The following is a 20,185-nucleotide window of genomic DNA, read 5'->3' as shown; positions in this document are numbered from 1 at the left end:
ATTGGGTTTTGGTTATAAGTGGAGGCGATGGATTTTAGGGTGTCTTATGAATGCTAGGGTTTCTATTCTTGTTAATGGTTCCTTACAGATGAGTTTGAGATATGTCGGGGTCTTAGACAGGGTGACCCGTTGTCACATTTTTTATTTATCCTAACTATGGAGGGTCTTCATGATGTTATCTGTAAGGCTGAGCGTATTGGTTTGTTCAGATGAGCGGTGTTGGGGCATTCTAGTGTGGTGTTTTCTCATCTTTTGTAAGTTGATGATGTTACTTTCCCGGGTGATAGTTCTTAAAGAAATGCTAGTAATTTGGTGTGTCTTCTCAGATGTTTTTTTCTTAGTCTTGGGCCTTAAAATTAACATCCATAAAAGTAAGATTCTTTGTGTGGGTGTGTTTGAGGTGGTAGTTAATGAGATGGTTGCGCTTTTAGGTTATGGGGCTTCTCCTTTGCCGTTTTCTTATCTTGGTGTTCTAGTTGGGAGTAATATGGGTCGGTGTGAAAATTGGAAAGGAGTTGTAGATAAGTTTATTTATAAACTCTCTAATTCGAAAGCTCGTACTTTGTCTGTTGGTGGTCGACTTTCATTGATTAAAGCGGTGCTTGGAAATCTTCCTCCAATCGTATATGACTCTCTATAAAATCCTAGCTGGTGTGCACAAACAATTGGAATCATTACCTACATAAGATGACTTGGATTAAATGGAACAACTGTTTGGCAAGTAAGAGTTAGGGTGGTCTGGGGATTGGTAGTGTTTTTGCATTAAATAGATCTTTGTTGTTCAAATGGGTTTGGCGTTTTCGATCAAAACCAGATGATTTATGGGTGAAAGTAGTTCAGACGATTTATGGTTTAGATGGGTGTATTGGTGCTGAGCGTTTACCGAATTCTAGTTGTAGTCCTTGTATTGCTTTCTCAATTCGGTTAAGCATTTGAAGTAGAAAGGTATGAATATGTTGTTAGCTTGTACTCGTAGGTTGGGGGATGGGATGCACACTTCTTTTTGGGATGATATTTAGTGTAGAGAAAACTCGCTCAAAGATCAATTCCCACGAGTGTATACATTGGATGACGAAAAAAATTGTAATTTTGATGATCATATTCATATTCTTGATTGCTTTTCGGTTTCGAGAAGAAGACCGAAGGATGGGGAGGAGATTGTGCAGTATTCGGCTTTGCGTAAATGCATTAGTATGGTGACTTTGACTAATCATAGGGATGGGTGGATGTGGTATTTGAATGGTAATGATGGATTCACGGTTGCTTCTATGCGGTCTTTCATTGATGCTAATACTTTGATTGTGGATGTTAATTCGACTAGATGGAATGGTGTGGTTCCCATTAAAGTGAATATTTTTTTGTGGAAACTTGGGTTGAATAAGCTCCTTACCCGAGTCAATTTGGATAGAAGAGGTATTGGTATTGGGTATTTTCTTTGTCCGATTTGTAGTAATGATATGGAGACTATTAATCATCTTTTCTTCACGTGCGAGATAGTGATTGATTTATGGAATTGTTTCGCTACTTGGTGGGAGTTGGATCTTCTGTTCTTTTGTAATTTTGGAGATTGGATGTGTTGGTTGATTGATTATCGTTCTAAGAAGCCTATTAGATTGTGTGTGGATTGTAACGTCCCAAAAATTACTATGTAAAAATTTTATTTTTAAACTAACAGAAACATCATCCATTCATTCCAAAATCCATCAAAATGTGATAATGTATAAAATAGTTATCAGAGTACAAATCATGTTATAAAATGCGGAATGTTGGTGGATGCGGTGCGATCATGTCGGGCCATTCCCTTTCGAGCAAGAAATACGTGAAACCATAAACATAAAATTGTAAGCACAAAGCTTAGTGATTTTCCCCAAAATACCACACACCAAGCATACATAACAGCTCAAAACTAAATTGGGTCTATTTCACCCCTTTCGACATCTTTCAACCAGTATTGGGTCTATTTCACCCCCTTCAGTATATTTCTATCGGTACTGGGTCTATTTCACCCCTATAGCTAAGCATACAATCATATCAGCAAAAGTCACAAATTCAACAAGCATATACAGGCATATCAGCAAGTGTCATAAAAACAACTATCATCCTACAACGTAATCTAGTGGGTCGACATTGGTGCCTTCGACCTATGAGTACAATGAAGAGACTCGCCTAACAAACTAGGGGTGAGCATGGTGCAGTTCAGTGCGGTTTTTGGGCAAAACCAAACCAAAAACCGCAACTTCGGTTTTTTGAAGTTTAGAAACCGTACCGTTCGGTTTTTATGCGGTTTGGTTTTTGTGGTTTTTTTGCGGTTTTTTGCAATTCGGGTTTTTTTGCGGTTTTTTGTCAGTTATTTTTATTTGGTTTTTGTTTTACCTTTTTACTAAAACTCAGGTAACTCAACGAGTTACTTTGACTCAGATGGGGAGTGTTAATCATTCTTGAGAAACTTTATATAGAGAGTAGGAGCTCAAGATTTTTCATCCCAAACAATGTGGGACACCTCAAAGATGTGGGTTAAAAGCCATATACTTGACTCATTTGTATAAAAGTTGAGAATGGTAAAGGTTTTATCTCAAAGGCGATCGGGATACTCTTATAAGCCTGACAAAATTAAAGGCCAAATGCTATCTTGGAGATGAACCGATACCACCACCTCTTGGTTTGAAATCAAATGAAATAATCATTCATCCAACATGCTTCCAATGCTTGAATATAATATGAGTTAAATATAATATTTGTTTCACAGGTATATGTGACAATATCAATTAATGTATTCACAAAAATGATATTATCATCACTAGTACTCTTCATATTTAAATGTTAAGAAATATAGTAAACGCTTTTTGTTCCTGTAAATATCACTATATGTATGCTTAAAAATATACAATCATCCATAGATAAGATATATATATATATATATATATATATATATATATATATATATTTGGTTTTTTGCAGTTTTTGCAAGACTAGAAACCGCACCGCACCGAACATTTTCGGTATTTGCAAAAAATAAAAACCGCACCGTCGGTTTTCATTTCGGTTTCGGTTTATGCGGTTTTTTGGTTTGCGGTTCGGTTTTTACTCACCCCTATAACAAACGATGATCAACCGTTACTGCTCCTACTGCCGCAAATACATATGCAATAAACCACCTATACAGCCGTACAAAGTACACCCTTAGCTTTCCTTCCAAAACTAGGGGTTTGACCAAAAGTCAACGTAAGTCAAAAGTCAAAGTCAACGGTCAAAGTTGACTCGCGACCTCAAACGACAAAACATACATGTTTTCCTTAGTCGCCACGTCGTAGCATCCAAGGGCACGCTGTGAGCACTGGGTTCAAAGTATCTTAATGGGTTAAATTGAATCATCCAATCTAAGGTTCCAAAGTCCAGATCTGATCATTATTATTGTCTAAATGGATAAAGTTTCTACATTTATCCCTTGAGACTTACCAAGAGGTCTAGATCTCAAGTCTTAGGTCTATATAGCACAACCATGTCATATGCTTAACCAAGAAGCACTTAATCCCTTAAGTCTCAAACCCATTTGCTCCAAAAGAGCTTAAAATTGGTGTTTTTTAGACATGCATGTCCAACGCATATCTTGGACTCGACTTAGGTCAAAATGGGGTTTATGGCCAAAAACTTATGCATGGCTCAAACAACCAACCAAACTTCAGATCCAACCCATGAACTACTCCAAATGATCCAAAGATTCATAAAGTTGCAACCTTTATGAAATCTCACCATCCCAACTAAGAAGATTATATAATGAAAATGGAACAAAATCCAAGATCTAGCAACTTATTATCAAAAAGTGGGAGCCTTGAAAACTTACAAGGTCCAGAATCGAGCTAGGAAGGGAGATAAGGACTTTCTTGCTGATCATTGGCTTACTTCTTCTTGCTTCTTCCTTCAAAATCTCTCAAAAGCACTCAAGAAAGCTTCAACAATGGAGGAAAAGGAATTAGAGTTTCTTTTGAGTAAAAGAGGGTGGTGGAGGCTTAGGGTGAGCAAACCCTAGCCTCCTCATTCCTTTAAATAAGGTGCAATACCCAAAAAAATTAGGGTTTGAAAGGTCAACGGCGGTCACGTCGTGGCCTTCCTTGCCACATCGTGGCGAGCCAAAAGAGACCCGCAACTAGAAAATGTCTCGCCATGTCATGGCTATCCTTCCCCACGTCGTGGCGACTCCCGAAGTCAAATTTTAAATTAAAAATCAAACATACCTCAAAACTGAATGTTACATGGATGTTCTGGGAGTTACTCTTATATAGGTTATTCAGTCTTTTCGGAATAAACAGTTGTTTAGTCATAAGAAGCCTTTGAAGGCGGTCTTATGGGATTTTATAGTTTTTCAATCGTTTTTTTATTACTGCTAGGAAACCAAATCTTTGTGTTAATTGGATAGGTTGGTTGCAAAATTATAAATTAATAATTTCCTTTTTGTAACTCTCTAGCTTTTCTTAGTTTTTAATTTTATGCTGCTGTTAAAAAAATAAAAAGACCCAACCATAATCATTAACTTCTGAACTCTAAATAATTTTTTGAAACAATTTTTGTCAAAAAAAAATTGTTTCGATACTTATGATTTTGTGAGAAAATGTAATTTCGCAACTAATAATTTACTTCGATACTTAAACAAAATTTGAACAGTATGGTCATTTTATTTCTAAAAAATATGACAATATGTTAAATATAATAAATAAAAGTGGTCATTTCAATGAATTCTTTTATACATTTGGAAAGATACACATTACCTATTTACAATAATTATGTTTATTTGTTAAAACAATCATGGCCTACTTATAATAATTGACAAAAATATTGTGAAAGGAAGATAATATTAAAAAAGAAAGTTATTTTCCATGTTAGGTCCCAAAAATTTCCTACAAACCGTAGATATCAGATCGATCAAATTAAAAGTTAAAATTATTAATGATTTCTTTTGTCATATTAATTTTAGTCAATTTAGTCTTAAATACAATAACAGCTGTGAAGTTTAATAATAATAATAATCGTTTTTAGAAAATAACAGCAATAATTGTTAGAAAATCCAAAAATAAAATAGATGGTAGATTTGAAAGAGAGGGCAAGAAGCCATCAACATTACATGTGATTAATGGGTCCTTGGTATGTTTGGCTGGCATCAGGTAGATTTGAAATATTGTATCGTAAATAATCATGATAACTTTTATTACAATTTTTCTTAAGTTTTTTATTTTAAATATGAGAAAAATATGTTTTTACCTGAAAAAGTATAATTTTCATCATAAGTGAAACGAAGTCTTACAATAGGTCGGATATACATAATTATACTGATTGGATATGGTCTTTGAACGGGTTGATGAGTGAACAGGTTATAGGGATGAGTGGATGTGGTCTTTGAATGGTAACGATGGATTGATGGTCTCACCGTTGCTTCTATGCGGTCTTTAATTCATTGATATTAATACTTGGGTTGAATAAGCTACCTACCCGAGTCAATTTGGATAGAAGATGTATTGATATTGGGTTTTTGTTTTTTCTGATTTGCAATAATGATATGGAGACTATTAATCATCTTTTCTTCACGTGCAAGATGCCGATTGATTTATGGAAGTGTTTGCCTACTTGGTGGGAGTTGGATCTTCCGTTCCCTGTGGGCTATTTGGTCTTTTCAGAATAAACAACTATTTAGTCATAAGAAGCCTTTGAAGGCGGTCTTATGAGATTTTATAGTTTCTCAATCGTTTTTTTTTTTTTTTTTTTTTTTTTGGATTAATGATAGGAAACAAAATTTCTTTGTTAGTTGTATAGGTTGGTTGCAAAATCCTAAATTAGCAGTTTCTTCTTTGTAATTCTTTAGATTTTGCTAGTTTTTAATTTTATGCCGCCGTTCAAAAAAAAAGTTTCATACAAAATCAAAAAACTTATCGATTTATTTTCAGAATGTACAAACGTTAATCATAAGAGTGAAACAAAGTATTTTACCCCTTTCAAAAGACAATAAATATTATTGTAGAAGCCAAATAAAACATGTAGCCATTTCAATGTGGTTTCCATGTTTATCAATAAATGTGCCAACCTTCCTCCGATTAAGGTCTTTGACTCGTGTATATTCACCTTTTGAATTATAGAAGTTCAAATCTAGTGAGAATAAGAAGAAAAGTAAGCGAAATTCTAAGGGGGTAAGAAAGGGATCGAAGTTTCAAAACCTCATGTGGTTGATCTAAAATCTCCACGCACTACCATTGACATGCCAACAAGGCGAACAGCTATGATCAAACATGGTTATAATAAGAATGTTTTTTGTTTACGACTTTAATAAAACAAGTAAATTTTATTACTTGTCTTTTAAATTAATGATTTTCTTACATGTCAATATGTCATAACTATGATAACAAATAAAAGAAAATGTAAGCGTCTTCAATCGAACTCCAGTCCACCTTAAAGTTTTGAGTTGCTTCCTATGCTTTGAACAAATGCATCTTGGTCCAATAAGATCATACGAATTAATTAATCTCCAATAAAAATGAAAACAATAATCAACGTAATAATTAAGAACTAAAAGCATATAATTGTATCAAATCCAATTTATGATAGAAAAAACACATTTACCTCTTGTCATTACCATTCTATTTTCTGTACAAAATTATAAGCAAATATTATTACAAATAGATAATATTTATGCGTTTTTTGTTGATTAATATGTGAATACAACATATATATGCACCATAAATCTTGTTTCCGCAGCAAATACATGCCATTGCCACTCTATTTCCTTCCACCAATACATTAATGAAAGTCAAATAGAAGCAGAAAATATACATGTTTCCAAACCAAATACAAGTTAGGGTTCTTGATATATGGATCAATAAATGGCATTGGAGAAGACAGCTAAACAAAGATAAAAAAAATAAAATGGTGCCAAAGAAGACTAATTAATAGAAAAATGTTCACAGCAAAGAGAAAAATGAGGATTTGTATTATATTCTCTTTATACTTCTGAAAAAAAAAAACTTATCTTTTAATAAAAAATTTTGAATAATACTTTATCTACCAATTTTAAACACTAAAGTTAAATATTGGTTATTGTTTCCTTGTACAAAAGACCTAAATACAACTTATATTCACCCTAAAAAAGTGAATTCATATAATTCATTGAGAATATATAGAACCCCATATCAAACAGTTGCTTAGCTTTGTGTAAACTAAAAATGAAACTCCTAAAGAAATTAATTGAATCCAAATCAAAATAACATGTAAATTGGCTTGAAAAATTAGAGTAATTACTACTAATATATGGTTGTAGTTTAATACAAAATCAAAAAACAACATATTTAAAGAGAGATCCATTGAAATTTTATATAAATTATATATTATTCTACATTTTCTTCCTATCAATTCTCATATTCATGATAAACGGTGACATGTGTCGCATTTAATGAAATTAATAATATTTAAATACACTAATATGACATATGTCACTATTTAAAATGAGTAGAAAGATTGATAGAAAAAATGTAGAAAGATATTTAATTTCTCAAAATTTTATTTCTATCTAGTGATAAGCATGTGAAAAGAAATTAAGAGGGTACCAAATCATCAAGGAATCTCTTTTGATATTAAGAGGGTTGTATGTACTTGATCGAGTAGTCTTTGACATTGACAATAATTTCGGTGCCCAATGTTCCACACACACATTTTAGCGACTTACAATATTGCTTATGCTCGAACTGTGTTCATTATCGATTTGAGTAGTTGCTTCATGAATATCTTACATCTTAGCCTTAGATCAATTACTTCAACCTTCATTTTTTTTAACAACAAATACGATATATAATAACCAAAGCAAAAGACTACGCTTAGCAAGAAGTTAAAACGCAGAAGTAGTACAAGAAGCTTAAAAGGAAATTGCAAACTATTTACAAGACAACATTAGTAAGATGAAGAAATGGCGAGCAACACCAACCAACCAACTTCCACATCCATTACTACTCGTGTGGTTGCACCATAGAAACGATAACGAGATGATATTATCGGCTACTTTTGTGTAAGAAGTTCCCAAATCCTGGAAAATTCTATCATTCCTTGCCCTCCATATGTTCCACAGTAGACAGGACAATATGGTGCTGACGACTATTCTTTTCCTTGGACAATTGCCCCATGAAGCTGCAAAATTAATGAACTCACTCACCTTGGAGAATTGTTGAGTTCTTATCCCACATCATTTGAACACCCATTCAGAAACACCCATTGCAAATTCACAACTTACAAGAAGATGATCAACAGATTCAGGTGATTTGTTGCATAAGTGGCACATTTGATTGGGGGCCTTTACTCCTCTTTCAGATAGCTCGATAGCCACAGGGATTCTCGACAAAGCTGCCAGCCACACAAAGCAACAAACTTTTAATGGGACTGTTTTGGGCCAGAAAACAACAGGACCTTTATAGTGTATAAGTTTTGAGTCAAGAATTCTCCTCATTGTGTTAACAGTGAAGCAGCTATTCGGGTTCGGCATGAATCGAAAACCAAATGATGATTGAGAAGGCACCTCCATCGATCCAATGGTTGTGTAAAGTTGCAATAATTCATTTAGTGAAGTGATATCATTTGGTTCCTGCTTCCACTTCCAGGTAAAGCTATTAGCGGAGAGACGATCCTCTAAATTGCAACATTTGACCCTTTTCTTGTTGTATAAAGTTGGGAAACGGACCTGAAAAAGGAAGGTTTCCACACCACGTATCCTTCCAAAATAGGATTTTCGCCCCACATCCTGGAACGAGCTTAAACATCTTATTTATATCCAGGTTCATCTCGTCAATGGAACAAATCGCCTTATAGATGTTACACCATACACCATTGAATGTTTTTCTTACAATGTATGAGGCTGTTTTTTTTTTCTTAAGTTATGGATACTTACAATTGCTTCCCTCCATAGACAACCCCCCTCGTTTAATAACCTCCACCACCATTTCGTAAGTAGAGATATATTTTGAGCTTTTAAAGTTCCAACTCCTAAGCCTCCATCCTTTTTTGATGCTACTACTTTAGACAAGTCCACCCAATGTATCTTTGACTTGGCATCATCTCCACCCCATAGAAATTTACGTCTTATCTTTTCTAAGAGATCGATAATTCCCTGTGGTGCTTTAAATAATGACATATAATAAGTTGGTAGGCTATTTAGAACAAACTTTATCAGAGTGAGACGCCCGCCAAATGAGAGTGATTTGGCTTTCCAGATTGATAACTTAACTCGAAACTTATCTATGATGGGCTGCCAATTTTTCTTTAGTGACATATTTGCCCCGACTGGGACGCCCAAATAGGTAAACGGAAATGACCCTTCCATGCAGCCTAATATTCACGCCATACATTGAGTCTCTTGTGTAGATATGCCAATGTTAAATAATCTGGACTTGAAAAAGTTCACTTTAAGACCCGATGAAATATGAAAACATCTGAGGATACGAGACAAGTTTTTTATACTTTCACTGCACCACTCGCCAACAAAGATAGCGTCATCCGCATAGAAGAGATGACAGATCAAAGGCCCGTCATTTGGTAGCTTAATACCCTTAATTAATGAATTAGAACATGCACTTTTAATCCCCACACTCAATCATTCCATCGCTAAAATAAAAAGGAAAGGAGACAGAAGATCTCCTTGCCGAATACCTCTAGATGTGGGGAATTCATCTGTTGGCGAACCATTAACCAACACTGATGTCATCGATGCAGCTAGACAACCGTGAATCCATTTCCTCCACATGACTCCAAAGTTCATTTGCTCCATAACTGAGTCAAGGTAATTCCAGTTAATAGAGTCGAACGCCTTTTTGAAATCTATTTTCAATCAGTGGCGAATCTAGAACAAAATATAACGTGGTTCCCAAATTAAGTGAAGCCGATAAAAAAATCAACAACACTTGTGAGGGGTCGGGTCGGGCCGTGTACGATTTAATGAAATATAACTGAAAAAACCGATCAGCCACCACCAATTAAAATTTTTAAAACAACCGACTGAAATATAATTGAAAAAACCGAACGATTTAATGAAAAATTAGTTGATTATTAGTGCATTGATACCTTATTGTTTGATAAAAACTATATATTATATTTATAGCTATATATTTAACAGCACAAATGCCCCATATAACTTATTTTTTGCCCCCTTTAAAATGATTTTTCAATACATTTTTTAGAAAAACAAACTCAAGGTAGGTCCTTTATTTTTTCTAAGATAGTTCCTAATTTTTGTGGTATATATATTATAAATGAAATTCAAATTTTAGGTAGGTCGTAGGACCTACCTTCTTGTATGGTAGATACGCCCTTGTTTTCAATTGTTACTGCATTTGACCAAAATTAAATGCTATTAACAGTGATTATTAGCGAATCAAATCAGAACCTTGATTTGGTTATTTAAGATTCAACCATGTAATTTTAATATTCCCGACATAATTATTTATCAAGAAATCAAGAAATTGTTGTTCTTCTTAAACACAAATTTGTTTTTTTTATTTTAATTTTGGCATTTTTAGTGTGATCATATTTTAAAACGTTAACTTTAATTCTTATTCTAATCCAAAGTTGTTTTTTAGTCGATTCATCATTTTATGGTTACGTGGAATTGTTGGTTTTTAATGTTTGGATTGTATTTCTTGTGTTTATTATATTATCATCCAATCGTATGTGACTGATTGTGGGTTTTGTACATTTTCATTGTATGTATAGGTGAACGGTATAATTAAGCTGGAGGAAGAGGTTTCAAAATAGACTTCTTTTTATGGAAATTTGGGGCATATGAATTTTCTATATTGATTATGGTTTTCCTGTACCTAGGCCATTGTTTTGAGTTTTATTTGTTTAGTGATGGTATTAAATCACTAGATACATTTTCTTATGCTACTTATCGGTGGTAATCACATTAGAATTTCCTGCATCTTTCCTCTTTTATCATTATTTTATTTAAAACCTATTAATTAGATTGTGATTTTGGGTTTTCTTCTACAACAATTAAAACTAACTAGATTGTGATTTTTTGGGTTTTCTTCTACAAAAATTAAAACTATAGAGTAAGGATGAAAACGTGGTTGGTTCATGCTTATGTGGTAAAGTAGGGTTTTGAATAGTTCTGAAATCATAAGTTTACATGGATGATATTGTTATCCTCTTTGTCATTTGTCAATATATTGAGTTGTACATACTGTTATTTTATATGAATTTGTTTATTATAATATGTAAGTTGCTATTTCTTGTAGTTAATGTACTTCCATTAATTTGCTTGTTTTACTCTTGTGATTACCATTTCCCGATTCTAAAAAAATTGTTAACTTTTTCGGGTTAGTATGTAACGTAGCCAGGTGCTAAATATAACCTCTTTGTCAAATATCATATTATAAAATTTGGTCCATGTGTAGCAAAAGATTACATAATTGGTCCCTATGGCCAAAATAGATTACAAAATTTGTCTACGTGGCAGAAAAATATTACATAATTGAAACCTTTTCCACAAAAAGCTTATGTAATACCATTGATAGTCTTTATATATTTCATATTTTGTATCTTCGGTTGGTTTTAATACATTTCTTATTCCTCATTGTATTCTGTTATTTCTATGAATTTATGTTAATATTGTTTCACATTTAATATTATCTTGGATTGAAATTGGGTTCCCATAATTTTTTTTTGTCAAGGGTGCAATGATTTTTTGGTCTTTAAATGGATGAATTTTAATTATTTATAGCAACATACTTATTTTTTTTAACCACTAATAGCAATGTACTTATTTTTTAAACCATTAATAGCAATACACTTATCTTTTTAACCAATACTAGTAACATACTTATTTTTTAACCATTAATAGTATCACACTTATCTTTTTAACCAATAATAGCGATGTACTTATCCTTTTCACCGATAATAACAACATATTTATCTTTTTATCCAATAATAGAAACTTAATTATCTTTTAGCATAATACTTATCTATGTTTGATGCTATAAATGAAAGTAGAATCAAATAATCAATCATTTTTTTTATCATCTGTCAACCCGACCACTGGACGGGTATAACACTAGTTGATTATGGTTAGGGAAAAAGTTGATTATGGTTAGGGACATATAAAATCATGAACAAAGCACATGAATATTGGACTGAAACTCTTGTGAGAAAACCACAAAGTCAATCATATTCTTCTTTATAATTTTTACAACGGAAGATGATGGTTACAATTTGAAATTGCCAAAAGAAATGGGAGTGTAAAGAGATTTGAGAATGAATGAAAAGAATAATATCTAATGATTTTATATATAACCATACAAATGGTATCCTAATCATACTCTAAAACCACTAATAGTTAGAATTGTGAGATATTTTAACCAACTAATAACTCCGCAATATATGATCATTTTAGAATTCAAATGAGATAATAAATAGCAATAGAAAGGTTGCATAAAAATGAATAAGTACATGTTTCGGTCAAATGTGACTCTTTGAGAAAGGTTGCATTCTACAGCAAAATGTAACAACATACTTACACGTTAAAAGAACAAAAACAATAATGGGCTGGGCTACACGCCAAAGTAAAGTAGCAAACTGTGAGTCTGCAATAACACATAGAGTCATTACCGAATAAGTTAATTATTCTTTATATTCTTACTTGTGTTTTAGTTTAGATTTAAATAGATATTATTACAATTGTCTTAAAAATAAATTATTTGTTTTCGAATAATCACTTCATATATGATCAAGAATAAGTGAGAATTATTCTTTCAAATAGTTTCTTTAGGATCAACAATATATAATTTTTTTGTAACGGCATGAACGATAATCTCATCTGCTAAAAAATATCTAAACTTAAACTCTCTAATTAATATCTTGAAAATTATCATAAGATCTTAAATCACTTGACATTAACTATGTTACTAACGCAAAAATCTAAGAACTGATCTATAAAACATTATCATTTGAAACACAACAAACTGCCAGATTTAATAAAAATACACTATGTAGCAACCTCAACTAAAAGCTATAAACTATGTCGCTAAGAGAACAAAAAACTTCATATTTATAACACAACTATTTTGAGGGTGTCGAAGATTGGCCTTTGAGCAACTCAACAACTCTTCTCATAGATGGTCTATTAATTGGGAAAGCCGAAGTACACTGAAGGGCTACATTCAACACCATCCCAATTTCTTCATAATCATGGCTTGAACAGTTCATCTTAGGATCTATAAGTTGATCCGAGTCTTTCCACCCACCCTCACCACATAGAGCAACCTCGGTTACCCACTTCACTATGTCCTTGTTTTCATCAAAAGACGTATCATTCGGCCTCTTGCCAGTTACTAGTTCCATTAGCACAACCCCAAAACTGTATACATCACACTTCTCCGTAACTTTCATCGTGTATGCATACTCTACAATACAAACCAACGTTAGAATAAAACTAGTTTTCAATATAAGGGCCCGTTTGTTACGTAGAATAACACAGGTTGTAGTGTTTTTGACATGCATTACGTTGAGACTATGACAAATGTCAATTAGGAGACTCTTGGATTCTTGTTGGTGTAAAACACGTGAATACCCTGTCATTGTATTATTAAAAATATCCCTAAAAAGTTGTCATGTTCGGTCTAGTCTCATTGGTCATGTGTAACAGACGCAACCTAATGCTTTGTTTAGGCTGCGTTTGTTATACAAAATGTGACGACATAACAGTGTGGGATTGATCAAGTTTTTTAAACCTATATTCATTGATGGGCTGAGAAGGGTATTTACGTCTTTTTCATAAATACGAAATGAGGAACGGGTCACTAGCAAATTTATATCGGTCTCAGTACTAGTTTACATGCCAAATGCAGTTTAACACTGTCACGTTTTGTCAAATCATGTTATGTCATGTTGTGTCATGTCCAGTCATTCGTAACAAACAAGGCCTAAAAACAATTAAAAAAGAGGAGCAGAAAAGAAAATCACCTGGTGCAATATAGCCATAGGAACCCGCGATACGAGACATGGCTTCATCACTCTCTTTCACTTCAATTTGTAAGCTTTTGGCTAGACCGAAATCCGCAACACGTGGTCTCAGCTCTTCATCCAACAAAATATTATTCGACTTCACATCTCGATGCACAATAGAAGGCACACAATCATGGTGCAAATACGCCAACCCTTGTGCGGCTCCAAGGGCAATCTCAAACCGTTTACTCCAATCCAACAAATACCCACCTTTCGGGTCTACATGTAACATATCGCCTAAACTTCCATTCTCCATATACTCGTAAACCAACGCCCTAAAATCCTGCCCAACACTAGCAAACAAAAGCTTTACGATGTTCTTATGCCGAATGAGACCTAAGGTCTCCATTTCCGACCGGAATTCGGATTCCGTTTCCGGACTCCGGTGAACTCCGTATAGCTTCTTGACCGCCACCGTTTGTCCGGTTTTGAGTGTCACTCTATATACCTTTCCGGAACCACCGATTCCAATGACGTTGCTCTCTGATAATGATGCCAATACGTCTTGTTCTTTGAACCCGACTCGTTGGAATGATGTGATCTTCCATAAACTCGTATTCCTGCGCAACAACTTGGCCTTGATAAGAAGCCAAAGAAGCGATACGATAAGAAAGAAAGCTAATCCGGATAGAATAGCAACCGCATAATAGCTTACGGATTTTGTCTTATGGCATCGAGGGAATGGCTTAAGATCTTGACTACATAGTTTAGGGTTACCGATTAAGCTCGAAGCAAAAACTTCGGAATCTAAACCCGTTGGTATTTTTCCTTCAAGATTGTTATCAGAAAGATTCAGGATGTTGAGTTTGAGATGACTCAATGAATCCGGGATCTTGCCGGAAATCAAATTTCCGGCAAGATCCAGATAGTTAAGCGAGGGTAAATTCCCGATTTCATTCGGGATTACCCCGCTTAACTTATTGTTTGAAATGTTCAAACTCGAAAGATGAGTCCAAGAGCTCACATCATTTGGGATTTCACCTGTGAACTCGTTTGATTGAAGATTAAGCTTTTCCAACTTCTTCAAATTGGTCAAACATGGCGGCAATCCACCGGAAAACTGATTATTTCTTAAATCCATCTCGACGATCTCCTGTAATCTGCATATGCCCGCCGGTAAATCACCAGAGAAACCATTGCCGGAGATGACTAATTCTTGTATGCTTTTGGAATGAGAGATTGAATCCGGAAGTGATCCCCTGAATTTGTTGTTACTAACGTCGATGAATTGAAGTGCAGATGAACTCCAGAAACTTGACGGAATCTCGCCGGATAATTCATTGTTAGATATACGAACATAAGATATGAATTTGCAATCGCCACATGACATAGGGAAGTCACCGGAAAATCTGTTATTAAAACATATGAATTTCTGAAGCTTCTTCTTGGAACAAAGATTCGGAGGCAATGGACCTTGAAGTTGGTTGTCGGAGACATCAAACTCTTCCAAATCGGAATTTTCACCCAAAGATTCCGGTAACCCACCGGAAAATTTGTTGCGGAAGAGCTTCAACTGGGTAAGCATGGGATTTGAAGAAAGAATCGTCGGGATTTCACCTTCAAGATTGTTGTCGTTAACGGCAAGTGACTGGAGATGTAAACCGGCGAGACTGGTTGGTAATTTACCGGTGAAGTTGTTCAGAGAAGCATCGAACTGTAGAAGAGAAGTTAAGTTCCCAAACACATCTGGTAGCTCACCGGATAATTTATTGTCGTAAAGCCAGAGATATTCGATACTTTTCAAACGTCCGATGCTATCTGGAATGCCGCCGGTGAGAGAGTTGGTGGAAAGATCGATACTTTTGATGGAGGAAAGATCTCCGATCGAATCGGGTATTTCGCCAGAGAGTTGGGTGTTTGAAATTCTGAAAGTTTCAAGTTTCTTGAGACTCCCGATATTTTCCGGCAACCGGCCTGATAAAGATGGATTCTCCGGCGCTAAAAATGTTGTCAACTCCGTGAGATTCGTTAAAGATTCCGGGAGTGAACCAGAAAGTAGATTCGCGGAGAAGTTCATAACTTGAAGTAACAACGATTCACCAATACTCGCCAGAATCTCGCCGGTGAAATTGTTGTATGAAACGTCAAGAACAGTCAAGTTGACAAATCTGGGCTGAAACTCCGGTAATTTCCCGACGAAATAATTGCTGGAGAGATTTAAAAATGTAACATGAGAACATAGAGAGAAAGAGGCAGGAGAGATGCTACCATTGAAGCAGTTGTTCCCGATGCTGAGGTAACGCAGTGTCGGAATCCTACAGAAGTCCGCCGGGAAAGGTCCGGCGAGACTCCCAAAATCGGAGAAGTCGATTGAAACAATATCAAGTGTGCGATTATTGCAAGTAATGGCAGTCCAGTTACAGGGGGTAATGGAATCGTCCCAGTCGTTGAGAAAGCCATCTGGGTCTTCGAGCTGGGTGTTCTTGACGCGGAGGAGCACGGCGGCGTCTCTGGTGGAGAAAGAAGCAATGGCGAAAGTGAATGACAGAAAGAGGGAAAGAAGATGAAGATTGAAGATATACGCCATTGTTGTGGTTTAAGCTGTGGAGAGAAGATTAGATTAAAGAGAAGATTAAGAAGATGAATAGAGTGGGAATGGAGGGAACAAAAGAGGGTTAGAGTTGGTCATCTGATTTGAGTGTTGCTCATGATCATGTTTGAATCAAGATTGTCTGTGATTTTATAAATTAATGTCTCTTTTGTAGAATTAGATTCCAGAAGGGTATATTGATTTACTTTATAAGAGCATGTTAACCTCATAAATATTTAGTGCTTTTATCGTATTATATATCTATTAATTTCTGTTTAATATTTTTTTTTATCTATTAAAGCCCTTCATATAATTTTTAATTTATTATTGTTGGATACTTTTTTCGAAAAATTACAAAAACGATTACATGTTATATAATCGAAATATTTTATTATATTTAATTTTTTAATATCGACAATTTCGGTCTGATTTTTGACAACTATTTTTAAATTATATAATTTTTATAAAATATATTTATTTTTATTGGAAAAGTAACATTGCTCCTTATGTAGGGTTTTGGTAACAAATTTGGTCTTATGACAGTTAATATCAAAGTTCTAAAAACTCGTCATGGCTCCGTCATGGCGCAACATAGCTCCAAGGCTTGTGCATGCCGCCAAACTTTATCAAAACGCCGCCTTAACTAATATATGTGTATAAAATAGAATAATAGTTGAAAATACATATAAAAATATTAATTATATATAAAATTGCCGTCGTAAGTCATGCCTTACAAATGACGTGACTCGTCAAGTCTCGGAAAAGCTTGAGGCTTGACATTACCGCCAAGTCACGCCTTACGTTATTTAGAACCTTGGTAAAAATCACTCGACGATAGCTCGACGGTCGACTGGTATTAAGGGATTAATCGTGGATTAATCAGGACCATAGATTATTAATAAAATACTAAAATTAATCAAATATTAAAATATCTTAAGAAAAACAAGTACTTCAAAATTAGAAAATAAGAAATTTTGTAATTTGAAAATTTGAAAATACGAAAATATGAATATTTTTGTATAATATTTGAAAATTTGAAAAGTTTTAAGTAAAAAAAAATTGATTTTTTGACTTTTTTTTTTGACTTTTTTGACTTTTTTAAATTTTGTTGACTTTTGTTCACCGATTAATCCCGCCAAGATCGATTAATCCCGCCAAACCCGATTAATCCTAAATTTCCGATTAATACTCTAATCCTCGATGGTCGGAGAATGTCAAGCGATTAATCGTCGATTAATCCACGATTAATCCCGATTTCTGCAACCATGGTTAATACCAATGTAAAAACACAAAATACCATAAACCAGATTTAAAATGGAAAAACTACCCTCAATTTGTTCTTGAACCCTATGAATGCTTCACACGCTTTCTCGCTTCTCTAATAAATCCATCTCCCCTCCCATCCCCATCCTCCCTGCCGATGAAAGTCACACCTCCAGCGAGCGCCACTCCTCAATCTCCATCATCATATTTACATCCTATGAAGGGGCATTTTCTTTGTTATGGAGTGTTAATCCTCGTCACTGTCTCATGAAGAAGATCAAGTAGGATGAAATCGTTGATGAAGTAATCACCTGCAGATAACACTAACTTCGATGTTTGAATCGTTGATGAAGCAGTTAGGGTGAATCGATACGTTCATTCACAACCCTTTAAAATTACGCTTTTAGATCCATATTCATGAAAGGTGAAATCACCTCCTCTGAATCATAAAACCCTTTTTTAAGGAGCCCTAATATTTCCGATACATCTTAAAATTGCTCCAGATAAGATCTGGAAATAGATTTGCAAACCATTTTGTAATGGATTTTAATTTCATGATTTTGTTTCTCTTTAACAATGATGTATGTGATACGCTTGTTGAGATGTGGAATCTATAATACAACTCAGGAGTCGCGGCTTATAGAAAATGGCGGAGGAAACAAGGAAAGAAGCACGGAAGATTCAACAAAACGATAAGCCTAAACTACATAGAGTTTATGATGTAAAACCATTTATAAAAAACCATCCTAGAGGTGATGAAGTCCTATTAGCAATAACTGGTATGTTTGAAATATGTATTTGAGTTTGTGAGTTATGAGTGTTATGGTGGTTGTGAGGGTAGTGGCAACAAGTGTGGTGTTGTGGTGGTGGTGATTGGTGATGATGGTAGTGGTTAGAGATGGTGGTGATTAGTGATGATGGTGATAATGTTGTTGTTGATGGTGGTGAGTGGTAATGGAAACAATGGCATAAGGGTTGTAAGGTCAAGCTTTAGAATCTGATGATGTAAAACAGTCACGCTGACTCAATCAACGTTGACATCTCACAAAGCGCCAACATGAAGTTAAGTCTGTAATTCCATGTCAGCGTGATATGTATATCTTATATAATCTCTTGTAATTATAGAATATATGTAATTAGTTAGCAGATCCGGTATCTTAGTGATATCGGATATACTTTATTATTATCGTAGATCTGGTATCTTAGTGATATCAGATATACTTTATTATTATCGTAGATTAGGTGATCTCCCTGGTTTGTAGGGATTCACATAGTATTTACTTTTCTTTATATACTAGGCTTCAGATCATTGGTTGATCATTCAAACCTAGAGCTTTGTGCTCATTCTCTTTGTAACATCCCAAAAATCACAATAAAATTTTCATTTTTCAATTAAAGTAAAATCATTGTTTCAATCAAAATCCCAAGTCATAAAAACCAAGTATTAGATATAATTATCCCAAATCAGAGTATCATAAAATCTCCAAAACATAACATTGAAGGATGTGTGTGATCACGCCGTCGCCCTGCCCCGATCATATGAAGTACCTGAAACATAACACTCAAACTATAAGCCAAAGCTCAATAAGTTCCACCAAAATACCACACACAAAACATAAACAAACATGTACACTAGGCCCACAACATATGTCTGCAATACACCTACAGGGCCCTTAACATAAGTTTGGATTGCCCCCGAGCCCACAACATGAGTCTAAAATGGCCTTCCCGGCGCTTAGCCCATGTATAAAATGCTCTCGAGCCCTTAGCATGAGCCCGGTATACCCCTACAAGATCCTCGACCCATGTCTAGAATGCTCCCAGTTTCTTGGCCTTCAGCACAAAGCAAAACCATCTCAACCCAAATCGTTACAATATGTCGATATATGCACATAAACAAATATAAGTAAATAACAGGTAATCATGAAGATATAACCGATCATTATAACATAGCAACATCTTAACTAGGATACATAACCTAGTGGGCCGACATTGGTGCCTTTGACCCAGGAGTATAGTGAGGAAAACTCACTTCACAGTCTGAAATATAGTTGAACAAATCACTACTCTAAATGTTGTCTCTACCTGTCACCTATACAATAAACAGTGAGCTAGTCTCAAAATACTATTCAAATTACCTAAAATGCCCCTAAGTCAAACTAGGTCAAATTCGTGGTCAAAGTCAAAAAGTCAAAGGGGGTCAACACAGACTGAGTACACCCTATGTACTCAGTCTCTAGACTTGGCGTAGAGATCCTTGGCCAGATTACGGGGCTTCTGCCTAGTACGCGCTACGTACCACGCCCGACGTACACGACTTGATTCCAATTTTCTTCATTCAGTGATTATTCCATTAAGACATTACTTCCAGAG

The 20,185-nt window shown here is 34.8% G+C and overlaps 1 protein-coding gene across 1 annotated transcript; it reads right to left on the bottom strand.

Annotated features, from left to right (window-relative positions):
- Positions 1-12,930: 12,930 nt before the first annotated feature.
- Positions 12,931-16,737, bottom strand: HSL2 (HAESA-like 2). The gene is made up of 2 exons (XM_079085935.1): positions 13,978-16,737; positions 12,931-13,418 (listed from the first exon to the last, which is right to left on the bottom strand). Exons 1-2 carry the CDS (start codon positions 16,544-16,546, stop codon positions 13,075-13,077), a joined length of 2,913 nt encoding a protein of 970 aa, XP_078942061.1. The 5' UTR covers positions 16,547-16,737; the 3' UTR covers positions 12,931-13,074.
- Between the last annotated feature and the right edge of the window lie 3,448 nt (positions 16,738-20,185).

Source organism: Lactuca virosa, chromosome 3 (assembly GCF_052849685.1).
Source record: "Lactuca virosa cultivar CGN04683 chromosome 3, Lactuca_virosa_CGN04683_v6, whole genome shotgun sequence".
NCBI classification, from domain to species: domain Eukaryota; kingdom Viridiplantae; phylum Streptophyta; class Magnoliopsida; order Asterales; family Asteraceae; genus Lactuca; species Lactuca virosa.
Note: the sequence above shows the minus strand (reverse complement) of the source record. Positions and strands in the feature narration are given on the sequence as shown.

Bases quoted from the DNA above. Each gene is read 5' to 3' on its own strand.
- HSL2 (XM_079085935.1), bottom strand. From the start codon at position 16,546: ATGGCGTATATCTTCAATCTTCATCTTCTTTCCCTCTTTCTGTCATTC. The intron at 13,419-13,977 runs GTGATTTTCTTT...TTTGTATTGTAG, and splicing joins CTATGGCTATATTGCACCAG to AGTATGCATACACGATGAAA.